The 19,576-nt window shown below is 39.4% G+C and overlaps 1 protein-coding gene across 1 annotated transcript in view; it reads left to right on the top strand.

Moving 5' to 3' along the window:
- The window catches only part of gabrg3 (gamma-aminobutyric acid type A receptor subunit gamma3), a 68,336-nt gene extending 48,977 nt beyond the window's left edge, over positions 1-19,359 (top strand). Inside the window, exons 5-9 of the mRNA XM_071923430.2 lie at positions 5,169-5,251; positions 12,939-13,076; positions 14,515-14,667; positions 17,157-17,356; positions 19,081-19,359. Of these exons, the coding sequence (XP_071779531.1) occupies positions 5,169-5,251; positions 12,939-13,076; positions 14,515-14,667; positions 17,157-17,356; positions 19,081-19,359 (853 nt within the window). The remainder of the gene's footprint in view (positions 1-5,168; positions 5,252-12,938; positions 13,077-14,514; positions 14,668-17,156; positions 17,357-19,080) is intronic.
- The last annotated feature ends 217 nt before the right edge of the window (positions 19,360-19,576 follow it).

The raw sequence follows: 19,576 nt of genomic DNA, 5'->3' as shown, positions 1-19,576 counted from the left end.
TGTAGGCATAATAATGTAGTCACCTATAGTGTGGATGAATATCATGCAATGGTACATGCTCATAAATACCTCATCTGACCCGGAGGCACCTGAGACTTTACATGGGTTAATATTCTCATTGTTAACATATTATTAAAGGGTTGCCCCAGCTCTTTCAACAGGGTTAGGGTTAGGGTGAAATAGTCCTATTACTGGATGATTTGCCTGCATGTAAATCGAATGGTGTGTTGTGGTTGTAAAGATGTAACTGAAGTGAGTTTCCAGATAAAGCAGTGGTCTTGTGCACTAAGAAATGTGTTTTTTGACTGGACATGTGTTGACCATATCAAGTGGACAATAGTCTGGATACTTTATTGAGCATATGAGATGCCTGGACATAGCAAAATTAGCCGGGATACTAAGACATGCAAACTGCTCACTCTATTTACTTTTGGTTGCATACATACACCTAATTCTATTTTGTGCAGGAGATCGGTTTGCATGTTAATATTTGGGATATCCTCTTTATTCATGTACACAGGAATATAAAATATATAAAAGCAGCATATGAACATGTATACAAACAGTTTATCAAGAATAAGATCCTAAATGGTTTATGATTTATTATCTGGAAAGCCATGTAGGTATCAACATTCTGACTGTAGTTCTGGAAACCTTTTTTTTTCTCCCCTGGATCTCTGTGTTTTGTGTGCAGAGTGGCTACCTCAGTTTCCCCATGAGGATCGATAAAGCTAATCAATCAGTCAATTCAGATTGTAGCAGACCCAGGTCCAGATTCACCAAGGTTACCAAGGGGGCATTTTACACATTGTGCCTCAGCTGCTTGAGCTAAGAGTGCAGGGTTTTTGTTTTATTCACCAAGAAATGCATGCAAATCTAGTTGCGGCGCAAACAAGCCTCCAAGAAGAGCACTGCACAAGGAAATAGCCCCTTCTTCACCAATTGCCTGCTTGAGCTTTAATCCACCAAGGCTGGCACCATTGTGCCCTAAAGCACCTCTTTATAATTGAAGCACTCACAACATTAATATAAATTGCTCCTTCTGTAATGGGCATCCTTAGACTGTTCTCCATCTTTTTTGACATTGTCCTTATGTTGGAGTGTTGTGGAAAGATATCTCCAGATTTTTTAATTGACAATGTTTAAAAGGATTTTTCACTGTTTTTCCCTCTCTTGTTCAAGTTAACAGATTATGACAGAAAAGAATGGCAACAATTCTATGTGATAAATGTAATAATTCTGTCAAATTCCAAATGTAAGTATTCTCATAAATCTCCTTTATTTCTTGTGTTTGTCAGGGAATGGAAACAGTACAGCGCTATTAGGTACACATTACCCTCATTGTGTACAGTTAGTGAAGAGCATGGCATTCTGGTTTGGTAATTTTGGTGATATACTTCTCTGCTCAAACCTTTAATGAATCTGGGCCTCAGTCCTTCTGATGCCGTCTTACACAACAAGCCATGTGTAGATTTTGGATAGGTGCTGTTCTCTATTTAGTTAAGCGTTATCAAACTATTTTGCCATGGCCTATTTAATGAATCTCCTGTAAGAGTCAGGATAGCCAGAACCTAGTTGGACCAGAGGACATTTTACAGCTGCGCAGGAAGGCTGCTGTCTCAGACACCTCACAGAACATTTCCTTAGCAACAAAAGAAGCAGCACCATTACCATGGGTGAGTCAAATCAAAAACAAAGCCCAGCTAGATTCTCCCTCATGGAGTTATATTGATATTCAATATTCATGGGAACTGCAGACTTTGAGGGGTAATATCTGTTGATGGCGTGAGAGAAAGACAACGAAATGTCATTTGGTATTAATTGTGCCTTGGCTTGGCCGAAGTAAACAGAGATGACATTTTGTGATATCTATGCCTCTCCCACTTGCATGGTATTGTCCCAATTCCATGCTTTAATGAGGTTAAAGGATCGTACCAGAATTACAAATATTTTTCCTCATGTCCTTATATTCATCTGTGTCTGGTCTTTAGTATTGCTTACTTTTACCATACTATTTACCATTTTCAGCCTATTCAGTATGAGGGTGTGCACCAGCACCGTTCAAAAATACATCTCAAACACTGTCAACAGTCTGCAATTTATGTCTGTATTGCACTCACACACAGTGCACAATGATATTTATTCATACAAAGATACATTAAAAGTAACAAATGCATGCAAAATGTTGGCTTCCGACTGTTAACTCTTTTCACATGAAAATGCAACTTTAGCTGAAATTAGCTGGGCAACTAAAGATAAGAGGAAGCGAGTGATCCACTGTGTATTGATCCTCATGAGAATTTTTTTTTACCCCAGCGAGACAGTGACATGGCATTCAAGAGCCAGCTTCAGTTGGCTCTATTCCTGGGCCCATATGGCATCACCACAAGGACTGTACAGAATCTAAACTTGATTCTGTAGAGAAAAATAACATTTCACAGGGTTCCCACAGGCCTTGAAAATCATTGAAAGTTTCTGGATTTGAGAAAAAATAATACAAGGCCTTCAGAGTTTTTGAAAATGAATGAATGGCCTTGAAATACTTTGATTTTTGTTAAAATATAGCTACCAAATTCATCAGTGAGTTCATCATTCATGAGTCAAATTCATCATTCATGAGTCTCTATGAGTCTAATTCTGACTAATGCCACGTCTTACCCCAAAACATGACCATTTGGAGTCCTTGAATTCCACCAAACAAGACCTTGAAACTCATTGAAAAGTCCTTGAATTTGCTGTTCAAGCAGGTGTGCGAACCTTGATTTCACTTATGTGAGAGTAGTTCACTTAAGTAATCTTAGTGGCTTAGCAGCACACAAATGGTAAAAAAACAAACTCAGACTGTAGACAGTGCATTGCAAGATCAATTTGATCCATGCTAGCAGAGACGTCCTGGAGGGAAAGCCGTCTATCAGCTGGGACGCCACCTGATTGTTTCATGAATTCTCCACAGGAAAGCTTGAGAGTGGTTAACGAACACACCCATTGTCATTCTGACAGCTGCCCAGGTAGAAATGCTTCACCATAGGAGCAAGGTTATCACTCATAACAATTTTGTGTTTTGCGGCCTTTATCTTGCCCTCTATGTGGTTGAGTAGACAAAACCTTTCTGGAAAAATACAGCCTATCCTATAATAGAACTGCCAGAACCACAACCCTGCTTTCAACATACTTTGTATTCCTTATTTATCAGGCATGTAAGCTGTAGTTTCATGGAAACTGGGTTTATCGTAGCATCAAGTTTATTTTCAAACTAGCTAAATCAAGTTAATCTGTGAAAGCTTCCACAGGTTGTATAGCCTACTTCAGCACATTTAAGGGGGTCAGAGCAACCTTAAGTTTGCCTGTTGCCTCTTATCTCAATGGTTTTAAGAAATGGAATGTTAATTGCTTGCTTTGACTGGTTTATAATTGTAGGTCAACAACCTATATATGCAGCATAAACACATCACTAGGTTTGTCTAGTCTTAAGGCACAGCTGGCCCTGAGCTGCATCACAGACCTCTTAATGACGTCCACACATGACGAAGGTCCTGTGCTGTGTTTTCACCACTAAGCAGGGCGTAGGTAGGCTTGTTGGTACATCGTGGTACGAGGTAGCAGGTGGGTGGGGGATATAAAAACATTAGGTGATGCTAAATCATCTCTTCACACCAGTATTTTATACCCGTTACAATTTAGCAAAACATGACATTGTTTGTGTGAGCTTTTTAATCTAATCAGCACAGTACTCACATACCCATTAATGTTACCTGTTCTTTTACTTAGCAATGCACGCAATTTTGAGTGGTGTGTATGACGCCAAAGGCAGCGGTGCCTCTGAGGTTGGTGCCATCGCTCTCTCCGTAGGAAAACAATGGCTCATTCAGCGCAAAGCAATTTTGCCAGTGATCAGGTGTGCCAGCCTGTATCTCTATGAGCTGAAACGCAGCCTAAGATCCTTTTGGCTGTTCTAAACTGAAGGTGACAAGGTGTTTTCTGTCTGAGCCCCTCATCCTTCCAATGAAATGCCTGAAGAACTTAGACTAGCAAAATCAATACACTCTTTGACTCTTTTATTTATACTTTTTATGCATTGGTTTTATTTTTGAATGTTACACATTTTGTAAAAAATTGTCTAATATAGTGCTATGAAAATATAGTTTAGGTGGACTGATTTTTACAGGCTAATGTGTTTTTATAATCTGCATTTGGTGACCATAAATGGCCTTTGAGGGAATTCAAGAAGCAATTTCTAGAGAAACAAAAATGAGCAATAAAATCAGTAGACTGAAGGGCCGATTACTGGGTTGGTGAAATAAAAGTGAGGAGTCCATCGATCCATGACCCCCACCACCCTACACCTTTAGGGCATGTAGCTTGGCACTCTAGGTCAGTGGTTCTCAAGCCAGTCCTCAAGGACCCCCTGTCCTGCAACCTTTAGCTCCAACTCTACTCTCAGGTGTGGTCAGGTGTGTAAGAGTAGAGTTGAAGCTAAAAGTTGCAGGACAGTGAGTCCTTGAGGACTGGGTTGACAATCACTGCTCTAGATCAGTGGTTCTCAGTCCTGGTCCTCGGGGCGCAGACCCCTGCTAGTTTTCATTCCAGCCATCTAATCAGGGACAATTCTACACCCGGGATGCCAGGTGAATGCAATTAACTGCAATTAACTAGCTGGTATGATAGAAAACCGTCAATTTACTCTGGGTCCTGGGGACCAGGAGTGAGAACCACTGATCTGGATGATCACCATCTCCACTCACAGATGTCTCACACTGACTTATGGTGCTTGAATTACTGTAGGTTTATGCCCTAATGAGTGCTAATTCAAAAATACAAACAATGCTGCTTCCACACATTCACATTAAAAAGCTCATCAAATGCACTTTCAATTTTTTTACATTTAGACCATTATTCATATCGTCTGTACACCTATTTTACTACATTCACATCCATGTACATCCATACAAGCCATCACACAGTGTCAGGCTCTATGTAGAGTGAAGACTCAATAAAGAACAAATAAACAGAATAGCAGCAACATCTCAGCATCTATGTCGACAGAAGAGCAAGAAAATTTTTTTTTTGCCATTTGTTAATAATAAATGACTATCATAGGTCATTTCCATCACTAACAATGACAAGGGCAGATCTGATACAAAATGATGGTTCTGTTGTTTTCTTTGCAGACTGACTATAAACGCAGAATGCCAGTTGCAGCTGCATAACTTTCCTATGGACGAGCACTCCTGTCCACTCATCTTCTCCAGCTGTGAGTACACCTTGGCCAAGGCCTCTGCTTTATCAATTACCCATGACAGCCAGCTCTTTCTGTTTTGACACTGTAAGGCCAGCCTGTTTGTGCTGTCAGTGTAATATTTACCATTTTCAATATTTACAGGACAGGACCAAAAGTAGCCAGGGTGACAAATTGAAATATCATTTTTTAGAGTACCCATTCTATCAGGCATGTTTCAGGTGGCTGTGTTGCTGAGGTGAAATTCATTTTTCTTTTAGCACAGCAGGCCGTGCATTGACCATGGTTCATGTGAGTGTATGATACTGCTGGCCCACCTGGCTTCAGCTGCTTGTGATCAATCCTTATTGCTGTGTCCTCAGAGAACCTACAGAGAGAGAAATGCAGAATACTTTTGAACTGGCTGCCTAAGAGCAACAATAACTTTAGAAGTGTTTTTTATTTTTTATGCTACGATTTTGCTTTGGAATCAATAAAAGTAGTGCAACCAGGTTGACTGATAACGATTGCAAGGGAATTTAATTTAAATTCAAATACATATGATGAATGATGATAAACCAAGGGTGATTTCAAACTCCATCCAGGCTCTCTGAAACACAGTCCAGCTTACTAAACTTCACTTACAAAGTAGAGTGAAATCTGAGTTTTGCTAATGAAGTACAGTTTACAAAATGCATTTGGTTTTGCTTTACTTACATTTTTAATGGAAACTTTATTTTTAGAATAATGGCATGCCATGCTAGTACCCTGAATTTCCTACTAGCCTGGCAGAAATGTTAATAGTCTTGTTGTTTTTGAATAGTCCACTAGGTTGTGATTTTGTTTACTATACCCAGTATAACAGCTTTGCTTCATATGGATGTGGTATGACTGCAAATGCACAATGCACACAAAACTTGGGAGGGTCCAGAGCCAAGTGTAACCATAGACTCTATATATTGTCAGTAAACACCAGTATTTTAGGAGTTTCAACACTCTTCAGTTTGTGACTCCGTTACACAGCAACACTACATGGTGTGTTATTGAACTTCATTGGCTTTTTATCAAGATAAATTCTCTGTTCTTCAGCTGTATGTGTAATTATTAATAATGAATAGATGTCTGGGTTGTAGAGAGCTGCACTGTGTGTATATCGAATTTGAAGATTTGTATGTATCTATTAAGCTAGTTTCTGCTATTTGTTTTTCTTTTTTTGATACTCTATTGATCCGTGAAGGGGAAATTCTTAACACAGACAGCAAGTAAGGGGGAAATTTTTCAGCACCCTGAAACTGGTAGGGATTCTGCACCTTGCCTATAGGATGCTTCAACAGGCCAGATGCTCGCTGTCTGTCTTCCCAGTTGAAAATGTGTCTGAAACTGAGTCTCCCTGCTCACTGCGCTGCCCTGCTGCCTCGTCATTATGGAGGTGCACATACATGTACCTGGGTTATTGCTCATTTGTCTAGCCTTGCTCAGATTGTTGTTAATTTCCACACTGTCAGAGGGAAGCAGCATGTCGTATTCTTATAGCTTCTTGCTTACAGGCTATTGTACACAGAGCTAGGGCAATATTTGAACATGTTGAATCAGCAGTCAAATTTCCCTAGCATATGCTTGAAATGAGCTGCCAAGTGTTAATGACAGTGCTAACGACAGAATATTATATCCAAAAAAATACAGAAAACCAAAAGCTTAGCAATAAATGCAATTTGGAAACATACATGTGTCCTTGGAAAAGAACACAACACAAACTAAAATTTAGGATCTTTATTCCTGACTACTATGGTGAAGGTCTCTTTGTCTCTCCTGATCCTTTCTCTTTGTATGCGAACAAGTACATCAAGCATTCATACAGCAGTGTCTACAGAACTAAAGTACAATAAGTTAAGTATAAGTGCATAAAAGTGCATTGAAGTACACTAAACTGCATACATAACAGTAATAGCCGGTATAGTCTCCCCATTATAAAAAAAAGAATACAACTACATATGACAGGTTAGTCTCTTCCATAAAACACGTCTGTGTCACAAATGAAATACATTCTCATAGAATAAAATACATTTCCATAGAAGCAGTCTCAATGTACAGACTAACTCACTTCTCAAAGTGCACAACCACTAATTGGTGGTGCATGTGGAACTGGCTACCACCATCATCATCATCATCATCATCATCATCATCATCATCATCATCGTCATCATCATTGTCATTCATGAGAAAATGACGCATGCAACTGCACTCCCATCAAAATGACAAATAATGCATATGTTACATTACAGTTGCTAGATAAACAAAACTCACACTATAGAGCTTTCTTGATTTCCCAATGAGCGGAATGAAGTTTTGGCAATGATTAACAATAAGAAGAAAGTGGTTTAGCAAATAGATGATTTTTCACTTAATAAGCATAGCTAGTTACAATGTGTTAAGGAATTAAGATCATGGCCAGAATATCTATTTCCTTCAGATGCCTTCCTTCCTCCTTGCCTTGGAAATGTTTTACCTAAATGAGATCCTACTAGTTGACAGCTACTTAATGTTTTTTGAACTACTGTCATTTTTTTTGTCATTCTGGAGTTATAAATTTACTGAATTCTAGACCTGTATCCTTTTTAGTACCATTCCAGTGTGTGTCTTATGTGGTGTGTTTGACCCCATTTACACCTGACATTAAAGTGCGTCTTGAGTGATCGGATAGCAATCTGATGGCACATAAAAATCCAGGTGTAAATGCACCCAAGACGCACTGGGAACGGATTCAAGTCTGATTGCTCAAACCACTTCGGGACGTGGTTTGAGATGGCCGCAAGTTAGCCAGATGTAAATGGAAGTGTTTCTCCAAGCCACATACGTAATCTTTACACTCCTCCCAAAACGTTACATCTGCAACCGGAAAGAGAAATAGGGCACAGTGGAGATGAGGAAGCAAACACCATCAGACTACAGGCGAAAACATGTACTATCGGTTGGATACGGATGAGTCTCACGGCTGGAGTACAAATGAAACCAGATGTTTACTGTCATTGTGGACAGAATTTGCATATTGCGGTGGAAAGCGCAGGGGGAGGGCAATCGGATTTCTATCCGGCTGCTGAAGATGCATTTTTGACGACAAATGAAAATGTAATATGGATAAATCGCATCCGGATACAATCTGGATTCAAGTCGTCAAATGCCAGGTGTAAATGGGTTATTATAGTGTGAATTACAGGCTTCATTGTCATAATCATTCCCAGACCTCAAAGAACGGGACAATCCTCTCACTGCCCTTTCCTACAGTCTGACCACTGCTCAGCATGCGGCTGCTTTCTTTCTGTTAGTTTCCAAAGCCTTTTAGAGCATGTTCTCAAACCACATACAAGCAAAGAAACATTTCACACATGCATTCATGTATGGAGGCATTCATACAAGCAAACATGCGAGAACACCCACACTGACACACACTGGCAATGCAGGTGTCTCCTGATCCATTCAGAAGTACTATTTTTAAAGTCTGATGTTGTTTTTCTTCATGTTATGTTCTTGATTAGAGGAAATGTATTCTCTGACAGGAGCCGCCTCCCAGGCAGTGAGTCAAGCAGCCTCCACCTTTCTGCCATTACCTTAAAACACTGCTTTCACCCTCCATACTGGTGCAGTTTGCTAGAGGAAGTGTTAACATTTCTGTCACAGCCTTCGTCCTCCATATAATAATTGTGGGAAATTCATTTCTATTAAAGGATAAGGCCGGTGTTTTTTAATGCATTGCTTACCATCAACAAATCCTATGAAAATAACAAAATCAGCAATGAAAGTCTCGTCCATGTAGCCGGTGCCCAATGAAGCCATGTCCCAGCAGCCATAGAACTCCATTGTTTTAAAAAAAACATTAAAAACACATCAAAGAGCCATGCCGTTGCTCTGGGCAACATATTTCATCATCGCGATGCACCGGGCCAGCCGACTTTTTCCTCAAACAACTTAATAAGCCGGCTGTAAACACGTTTGCGATCTCAGGAAAGTAGTTCCGTAGCACTGAAAATAGTCCCCGGCGTAATGAAGAATTTGTTCCCATTTGAATTTGATTTGGTAATAACTACAACAGTCTGACTTTTCGTGGTAACAGTTAGCGATTTTTAAAATTGAAACTGTCTTTGTGAGCTCTATTTCATGGTTTTTAGCTTATAATTGGAGCCAATGACTTCCGGGTTGACGGCTAAAAACAGTACGTGGGAAGTGATTTTGTTGTTTTCATAGGATTTGTTGACGGTAAGTAATGCATTAAAAAACACCGGCCTTATCCTTTAAGTGGAGTCTGTAACAACTCTTTGTTGAGTTGTTGACAGATTTCTATAGTGTTGCTCAGATATGATCTTTTTGATCATGAAGTCATTGACCTCAGGTAATTTGTTAAGGTATTGTATGATACACTGCCTACATTTTGGAGTGGTTTGTTGTTCTACTTCATCAGCTCTACAAATGTTTGTGATCTTCTCACTTTTTACTGAAAGATGTTCAAACCTGAAATGCCTTTTTTATGGCAGCACCATTACAAAATTGAGATGTCTGAGACTCATTATTAGCTACATTTTCTGTTAGCTAGCATGAGATATTTAAATGCAAGTAATCTTTATTTAAATTTAAAATTTAGGATTGTGAATGCAAGAAAAACCAAGCTACCTTATCATTATACAGGTTCGGGACTGTATACGTACTGTACAGTTTAGCAGTAGCGCATGAGCTAAAACAAATCTCTTTTTTGTACAAAGTTGCAATTCTTAGTGATTTTTTTTTTTTTTTTTTTAAGCCTTAATGGTAAATTCAGCGATTACTACTAATATTTTTTTGTGTAACTCCTGTTGCTTTCATGGGAAGTTGACTGGATAAATGACCCCTCTGTTATGGCTTCCTAATTACAAAGTTGTTCCCCAACTTAACTTCTCTTCTTTAATCACATGTGCCAATCAATTGTTATTCTCACTGTTAGGTGTTTAGATGTGACGGAGGTCATTTGAAGGTTTACCACTCCCACAGGCAGGGAATCCAGCCTGCGATGCTGTGAGGAATGGAGCAGTGCGTTGAAAATGAAAGATATGGGTTATACGTTATCTGCTCTGGATCTATAGAGCCCTCTCTGAGAGATGAATTATCAAAATTACAAAGTGATTTACTGTGATAAGACCTTGCACCTTGTGCAGGATATTAGAGCTTAAAACCTGCTCTCTGCACCACCCACCACCACCATGTCTGTGGACCAGGCCTGCTGTGATCCATGAGACCCATTTCCTCGCCCAAGAAAATCACTGGACATTAGCCTGGTTCCCATGGCAATGTGTCTGTTTTCTGATTAAGTCAAATTTGCTTACCTTTTAGGCCATCATGCCTCAAGGGGATTGGAATAATCAACTGAGTACAGCACGGATGTGTTGTGTAGATGGACAGACAGAAGTAAAGGGACCAGGAGAGTGAAGCATACAGAATATAGCAACAGTTGGTACTGTATGGTATACCAGGGAGGTTGAGTCTTCTGAGAAATAAACAAATTATATAAACAGTATTATATCATGGCCTGAGAGAAAGCTTGTGATTGGCTGCCTCTGATGTTTGACCACCATTCTAAATGAATGCGCTTGCAAGGATGCGGCATTAAGTTGTGGGCTCTGTTGTCCTTAAGGTGGAAAAACATCATTATTAATACAAATTATTTTGGGTGTGGGTGTTGCAACGAGTTAAACACGTGAACTTTTTCAAGTTGAAGCAACGAAATCCCATTCCTCCGCTTCTTCCGATGTGACCTGAATGCAACAGAAGACTGAGGAAGTGTGTGAGCAGTGCCAAAAAGTATCAAATGGACAATTAGAACTGAAATGCCATAATTGTTTAGTCACAGCGTGTTATTGTGTTACAGTGTTAAAGGACGTGTTTTAATCACTTTTTGGGTTCGACTGTTTGAGTTTAGCTTGACCCCGTTGGATTGTAGGCTATTAGAGAGCAGCGCTCCCTGCAACTGATGACTCATACTGCTGCCTGTTTTGCAACTATAAAACCTTTCCATTTCCAGGTTGTTACTAAGGGTTTTCCTGTTTGCTGCAGTTGTGAACCAACATTTCTGTTGCATGGGCATGTTAATCTGTTTTAGGTTGAATTTTTCTGCTAAATTTACCTTCCTTAAAGGAAAAATCCACCCTAAAACAGATTAACATGCCCACTGACCAAACACTAATACTGTTTACAAAACAGTATTAGCCAACAGCTATTGGCGGTGTACCTTGCATTTTTGGGCCAATTTTATTGTTTGATGGTCTGAACGCACAGATATTTTCAGAGCAGCTACAATAGAGTTTAATAGCAAAAAAAGTTTCAACGGTCTGAAACATCAACAGTAAACATCAGGTTTTGGTGTCAGTCCCTCAGAATCAAAGAGCAAAGGCTTCTTTCTGGACTCACCATTTTGCATCGACAATCATACAGGAAGAAAACCATCGTAGAAGAGGCAGAGACACCAATTTCTCCACCGACAGCAGCCTCACTAGACCATATTGCAACAAGCAAGACACAACACAAACAGGAAATGTTGTATTTTGAATAAGGAGTGTGATTCTCACTTTTTCTCAACAGGAAAAACTCACTCTGTTGCTCATACTATCACTATTGGTATCGCTATTGATCTCTTCACGTACGTATAACCCACAGCTGAATGGAACAAGTTCAGGCACGTTCTCTGGGGCTTATTGAAAGGTATTCTGGGAAATGTAGAAAATGATTACCTGAAGTAGAAGAGGCAGGTTGAGGGAAAGTGGGTACACTAAAAAGGAAAATTACAACACTACATCACAAAATAACTCCTGGAGCCCTTTGTACATCACAGATTGATGATATATAACAGTGTAATAGTATCTGAGGGAATTTTCCTTTTAGAGTTCCAGTTGCATTTTTAAAAATATCAGTCGAGAGAACTTTTATTTTGAAATGTAGGCTACTTTGTCATCATGGTAGGTAAATGTGTAATAAATCTTTTATGAATGTTGTTAATTTATGAATGCATCATGCCTTGAGCCTGTTGTGAATGTTCTATGCAAACCTCTGTCATTCATAAATGTTTATTACAGTTAAAGAGCTATTTTGAACAGTAAGTTGTTGTTTTCCCACCACTTTGAATTAGAGTAGCAATTGTTGAATTTTTAATGATGTCATTAATACCAAATGAGAGAACCGTGGCAAATGTTAATGGAATTCATTCATCAAGCATGTTTGAAAACAATTAGCAGTTAGAGCAACATCTTCCCCCACAGTTAATGTTTTTGTTAATTGAAAGCCTATTACAGCAAACTGCTATCAGGCATGATCATAATTTTGTTAGCTTTTCTATTTGAAATGAATGTGTCTGTTCAACAAAGGGAAAATCCAAGGCAGTGCAACATAATAGTAGAACTGGTGTCATCAACCCATCATCACACTCACATGATCAATGGCAAAAGCACTCCCAGGCACCGTGCACATCATGTGAAGGTCAGGCCCAACATCAAGATGGATTCAGTACATTATTGAACCAAACCTTTCATTTACTCTACTTTTCTGCTGCCTCTGTCTTCATTCCAGACTGTCTTTTCATTAGCTGGCCTCCAGCACAAGACAAATGTTGCTCTGTGTGGCCCTAGGTCTGTCTGCATAGGACATCCATCATTAGGATGTGCTATGCGGCGCCAAGGGTCACACACACACATGCTCTGTGTAATTGCAGATGGGTACCCACGAGATGAGATGATTTACAAGTGGAGGAAGAACTCTGTGGAGGCGGCGGACCAAAAGTCCTGGCGACTCTACCAGTTTGATTTTATGGGCTTGAGAAACACTTCAGACATAATAAAGACCACAGCAGGTAAAGCTTTCAGCAGTATGTCAATAGGCATAATAAAGCTTTGCATTGCAAGGATGTAGTGGCAGAAATGATTTTCAATTCATTACCCTTTTTTTTTTTTAGTAAATTTAGCTTATGCTTTTTCATTTTCTTTTTCTGTATAATTTTGGATTTTGATTTTTTGTGTTTGAGTTTGCTTTCCTGTAGTTGAGCTCCACTAGACTTTAAAAATATGCGATGTCAAAGAGGGATGAATTACCTTTTACCCCAGAGCCCAAACGATATACCAGACTACACAGAGGCTGAAGTTAACATTTAGTATATTAGTTGTTCTCTGGCAGCTGCCTCTTTGTGTACAATACTGTCTACATGTTGGGACATGGGTCAAAATTCCCAACTAATCCTTTGAAGTATGAAGTTATTGGAGCAGAGTGAACTCTCATGCACCCAATGTACCATAAGTGACATTCAAAGAGGGACGTTAAGTTTTAGAGACGTTTGGATCTGTATTCTACACAGTTAGGAGTTTGATAATCATACCCACATATAGTAACAGCAGATTGTTATTGAGTTATTCTGTTGCCTCTTCCATTCTTGATTTTAACAGTTAAGATTTCCTGAAAAATTCATCATTGTTCATTTTTGTGTTAGTCATTATATGCATGTCTAATTTCACACCATTTATGTGCTCATTGAGGTGTTTTTCTATGTAAAATATAAAACAAAGTATACTGAAGAGCACCTAGTGATGGTGTACTGGAGTCTTAATCAGCTCCTCTGCTGGCCAAGGATCAAATCCTGACAGAACTTTCTCCTGCATCTCTCCTTTTTATATCCCATTCAGCTTTCTTACTATCTGTGTCATTAAAAAAAAAAATGCTGTAAAGAAAGTGGGAAGTGGACTGCCCAGTTTTATATATTTTAAAATAAAGCTGAAGAAAATGTGTTTAATCATGAAGTATGTAAAATCAGACACATAGTTCATAGATGCTATAATTCTCATGCCATTGGTTTATAATGCAATGCCACTTTTTTCAGTGAAAACCGAGGAGGCAGCTGCACCCTATCTACCATAGGCAGTGCTGGCTCAGCTCTGTTGTTTAAAAATGTAATACGGCATTTGCATTTCCTACTAAACCGAACCCTTATAGTGAAGCCTCCAACAAGAAATAAAACAACTTACAGTATAGTATACTTGATCAAGTTATATTATGCGCAGGACTTATCCTTTGAAAAATATCAAGAAGCAGTTAAGATTCGTATGATTTGCTCCTAATTCGTAATGAGCCTGAATATGTTTCAGTTAATTAGCTCTTTTTATCCTTCATTAAAACATTTCCAATCTAATTTATGAACCCTACGATAGTATTCGCTTGCCTCTGGGGGAACCATGCACGTTCCTCTGTAGAGCTTCACATCAGGTTCAAAGCAAATGTCGGTGTTGTTTTCATTTGCACAGGTGACTATGTGGTGATGACGGTCTACTTTGACCTGAGCAGAAGAATGGGCTACTTCACCATCCAGACCTACATCCCCTGCATCCTCACCGTGGTTCTGTCCTGGGTGTCCTTCTGGATCAAAAAGGATGCCACACCAGCCAGAACAGCATTAGGTACAGGTACACGCATCACAGTTCACAAGGCCTACAGGAGGTTTATCACTGAAAAACTGAAAAACTAAAAATGATTATTGGAACTGCTGATGTTCATTCAGGCCAGATCCATCATCTTGAGTTCCTACAATTGGAAGTTTTGTCAACATTTCATTTGCACATTTTTTGTTATCACGTTTCGCTCGCCTGTTTTGAATGTGCTCTTTATTTATCTGCTCTTATCTATGCTGTGTGGATATTTGTTTGTCACTCAAACTTGAATCACTCCATTAGCTTCTTCTGTTTTATTATGCTTTTTTCCCTTTTATGTACACGCTCTTCATTTGTTCTTGTGCAGTCCTGTGGAACGTTTTGGTGAAGGTAATTGATTTCAGTCCTTTTTTTTTCGTCTCTTTGTTTATGATTTCTCCCACACACATGTTTGAGTAATGCCGTGTTTGCCCAGCACTTTCTTAAAAGGTTGAAAAAACCTTCCAATTTAATCATAGCAATTTTAAATATCAAAAGATATTTTTTTAGATTGACAATACAGAAATATCATGAAATTCTGATGAAGGCTTGTTAGCCAAAATACATTAACATTTAAATTGTGTATGCCTAAAAAAAGTCTAAGTGCTATGTACCCAAATTGTGTGATGTTTTTTTTCTCTCTCTTTTGAATAATTTGTATGGATGTGGGATTTTGGCTCAGCTCTTCATGAATGATATCTATTGCTTAGTGTTGTCTCTCCTTGTCACAGTTTAGTGTGGCATCAAAAATTCTTCAACAACCACTCCCTTACAGTGGCAGACAGACGCTGCCCTGCTGCTGGATCGTGTGCTCAGAGACACTGTGTTAAATACATTAAGAACTGAAGAAAAGAAGAAAATGGAGAATGAGTGCAGTTAATCTGTTCTTATGTTTTAAAACGTCTTCAATTTTTTTAAACCTTTCTGCATACTAAATTTCCCTCATGGGACAATACTTGATTTGACTTGATCTGGTATATTAAAGAAGATATTACATCCTGTGCATCTGAAAGTGGGAAAAAAAGATGTTTGCTTTTTCAGGCATCTACTTTGATTAATGACATTCAAGTAAAGAGGAGGAAGAAAGACATTGAATGGATCTTTGAGATGTGGGAAATACTAGGCTGCTTGTAAAACGACATGGGCAAGTCAATCCAGTGGTGGAAGTAAAAGAAATAGCCTCTCAAGTGTAATTCTAACATGCATGAAGGACTGGGGTGAGTCATCCTATAGTAGCAAACCTTTCAGCTCGGGTTTGAGTCTTATTAATGAATAACTCCCTGCTGACATCAATAGCAAGTGAGGCCGATTCCATTAGAGGCCGATTCCATTAGATTTCAATTTCAATTTGTGCTGTACTATTCCGGGAAACTGGTCGCATACAGTGGGCCTGAAAACTATATGTGCTAGTCCAATGCAAAATTCACACTGAATATATATTACAATGATTTCATCCACAGAAGGCTGGCAGAACAGAGGAATGCTTTTCAGAGTTTTCCAGTGTTCAAAGCTGCTGTTCATTCTTTTGTTTCGAGCAAAAACTCTTGAATCTGTGCCACTTTATCAGCAGAAGGCAGGCAAACAGGTAAGGGTAATCACTGTGGCAGGCAGAGGCTGAAGGAAAAGTGTGAGATGTCCGCCTGAAATAGATGGGGCCAGCTTGTTGCCATGGAAACCTCAGTGAAACAGTGGCAGAGTCACAGGTTTTTTTTTTCCCTCATAGGCATCTCTATGATGTTCATGATGGAGGGAGATGGGAGAGAGGGAAGAATGAAACCAGCTAGAGATACGGGAGGAACTGAGAGTGAATTTGTCTTGCTGCTAGAGTTTTTTCTTATCTCTGTGAATCTGATTGATTCTCATGTGGTCAGGGTGTCACATCATCAAAATGTCCTGTTGTGGCCCAAAGTGTTAATGTTAGCCCATTAGCGTACTTCAGGTCAGGCTAAAGTTAGCTTAACAGTAACAGCTTGCCATCTGTGTCACTTTGAACGTTGTTACGTTGTAGGTTTTATATGATTTGAGGGGCAGAGAGGGGGATTGTTCAAAAATGTGTGATGTGATCTGCTTCTTTCTAATTTATGCTTTTATATCACCACAAAGCATGGTGGAAATTACCGTTTACAGTCACAGTTAGTCAGCAGGGCTTTCATGTACTCTGCTCCCTCTGCTTGGAGTCCATTGCAAAATGATATGAAACTGAAAGAGCTCGTCTCGGTTGGTGAGTTTAAAGTGACCATGAAGGATCTTGAGACAAGCTCAGTATGGAGCTGTCAATGCTTTGTTTAACTAGGATCTATTTAGCTTGGTTAATACCTGCACGTTAAATTCGGGAGGCAAAAATGTAGACCTACAGTATAAATATACAGTTCAGTGGCACGACCATCAAACTGAAACTGGATCCAACCCAAATCTTTTGGTTCCCCATCGTTAACTGTGAACAATCCCTAAGATGGGCTTTCTTCTCTTCCACCCTGCAGGTATAACCACAGTGTTGACTATGACTACTCTCAGCACAGTGGCCCGGACGTCACTGCCCAGGGTGTCTTATGTCACTGCCATGGATCTTTTTGTCACTGTCTGCTTCCTCTTCGTCTTTGCTGCTTTGATGGAGTATGCCACGTTAAATTACTACTCGTACAGCGCTCGAAGACCCAGTTGCAGCAAAACTAAAAGATCGGTAAGATTGTGCATGAATCAGTATATTTATACACATGTAACAAATATTCTTCCAGCAATATTCCTTACAAATGAACTATTAGCAATGTTGAAAAATAGATGGGATTATAAGGTGTTGCCCACTTACAGTATGTTAGTGTCAGTTGTCACAAAAATAGCTTTTCCCTGATAGTGCTCTGGTTTTGTTATCAAATGGATCCCTGACAGAGAAAAAGCTTTTCAGGGTTGAGATGATGTGATGCTGCCCTTTATAAGCTCTTCTGATAAAACTGTTACTATTTTAAGAACTGTTGCATCAGCCTGCCCAAGCCCCCAAGACAGACAGGCTTTTTCAACAATTGGAGGAGGGAGTGCAGATTTGTCAACTCATGTTCTGTGCAGAGAACAGAGTGCTTGGTGGAAAAAAGTCAGTGTGGAAATTCATACTCATCCACAGTTTAGTAATTCGTACTCTCTGCTTTAAAACCCGTGTGCGTTTTGCAATTTATACTTAAATAATCTGTGCCCTCAAAGTACCTTTCCTGCAGCAAAGAGACCCCCATGGAGAGAGTGGCAGTAGTCTAAAAGACATTAAATAAAAGAGCAAATTACCTTCTCTAAATCAGCAGGAGATAAAAATGACTTGATTTTTGATATATTTCTCAGTTGCGAGAAGCAGGACTGCACTACTCTCTTTACCTGCTCCTCAAAAGTCAGTTCACTGAAAAAAAAAAAAATGACTCCTAATTTTTTTGCCGCTAGCTCTATATTAAATTAAAAGTTACCTAGGTCATTTAGAATAAGACTTCTAGAGTTGTGCGGGCAAAGGTAAACTATTTCAGATTTGCCTTCATTTAGCTGGAAAGAATTTTGGGACAAACACCACTTGATGTCCCTGAGGCAGTTTCTGGGTGTCGATGCATTTTGGGTCACTTTTGAGTCACCATATCTTAAGGGTAGATATAACCGTGTGTTGTCAGCATAGCAGTGGAAGGAGACATTATAGTTACAAATGATGTGACCAAGTGGGAGCATGTAGAGGGAAAAGAGGATGGGGCCAAGAATTGAGCCTTGTGGGACGCCACAGGTGATCTCTGCTGTGGTTGATGATGATTTGCCTATTGTGACAGAGAGGACTCTATTAGATTTAAGCCAACTCAATGCTTAAGCCTGAGATACCTACCACTGGTCAAGGCGGTCGATTAAAATTGTATGATGTTCAATGTCAAAAGCTGCACTGAGGTCTAAGAGGATTAAAATCAAGCATTCTTCTGCATCCGCTGTTAAGAGGAGGTCATTAGCTACTTTGAGACGGACTGTTTCTGTGCTGTGTAATGTTTTAAAGACTGATTGGATTTTTTTTTAAATGTTATTATTATTAAAATTAGATATTAACTGAATAAAAACGACATTTTCTAAAGTTTATGTTCTGTCTCAAAAATCTGTCAATAAGTGCAAAGAAACGCTCACATGTTTTGGGATTTACAAATGCAATTCAACACTTAAAATGCAAATTACATTAAATATAACACATTGAGAGTTATACATACATACATTTGTGGTTACAATTGTTTATATATAAGATATGTTGGATATTGGCCTCATATGGATGCAGTTCAGTTTTGCTTTCTGTACCGTACCGCTTTGTGACAGTGTGCATTCGCTCTTGAATCTTAACTTGTCTGCTTTCTGGCATTTGTCCCCCAAGTCCTCTGACCAAGTCTCTGTCTGTCACTAACTTTTCAGAACTACTCTGTCCTGGATGTGGGACCGCCACACACTGTCATCGCTTTGAACAACTCCATGTACTGGCAGGAGTTTGAGGACGCTTGTGTCTATGAGTGCCTGGATGGAAAAGACTGCCAGAGCTTCTTCTGCTGCTACGAGGAGTGTAAAGGAGGTGCCTGGCGGAAAGGACGCGTTCACATTGATATACATGAACTGGATGCGTACTCCCGCGTCTTTTTTCCCACCTCCTTCTTGCTGTTCAATGTTGTCTACTGGGTAGGCTATCTCTACCTTTAGCACGCTGCAGGAGCTGTTTGATCACAACAGAAGGACAGCAAGGTATAAGAGAAGAAAAGGATGAAAAAAAGACTAATAAAAGGTAACGGCAAATAAACTTTCTTGTGTTACCTAAAGCAATTACCTGGAGATGAAAACCCCTAACATAGTCAGGAGGACAGCCTTTGTCTGCAGGCTTTTTCCCTAACAGAGATTTGTGCCTCTCTGACTTCAGGTA

The sequence above is a fragment of the Centroberyx gerrardi genome, chromosome 9 (genome assembly GCF_048128805.1).
Source record: "Centroberyx gerrardi isolate f3 chromosome 9, fCenGer3.hap1.cur.20231027, whole genome shotgun sequence".
NCBI lineage: Eukaryota > Metazoa > Chordata > Actinopteri > Beryciformes > Berycidae > Centroberyx > Centroberyx gerrardi.
Note: the sequence above shows the minus strand (reverse complement) of the source record. Positions and strands in the feature narration are given on the sequence as shown.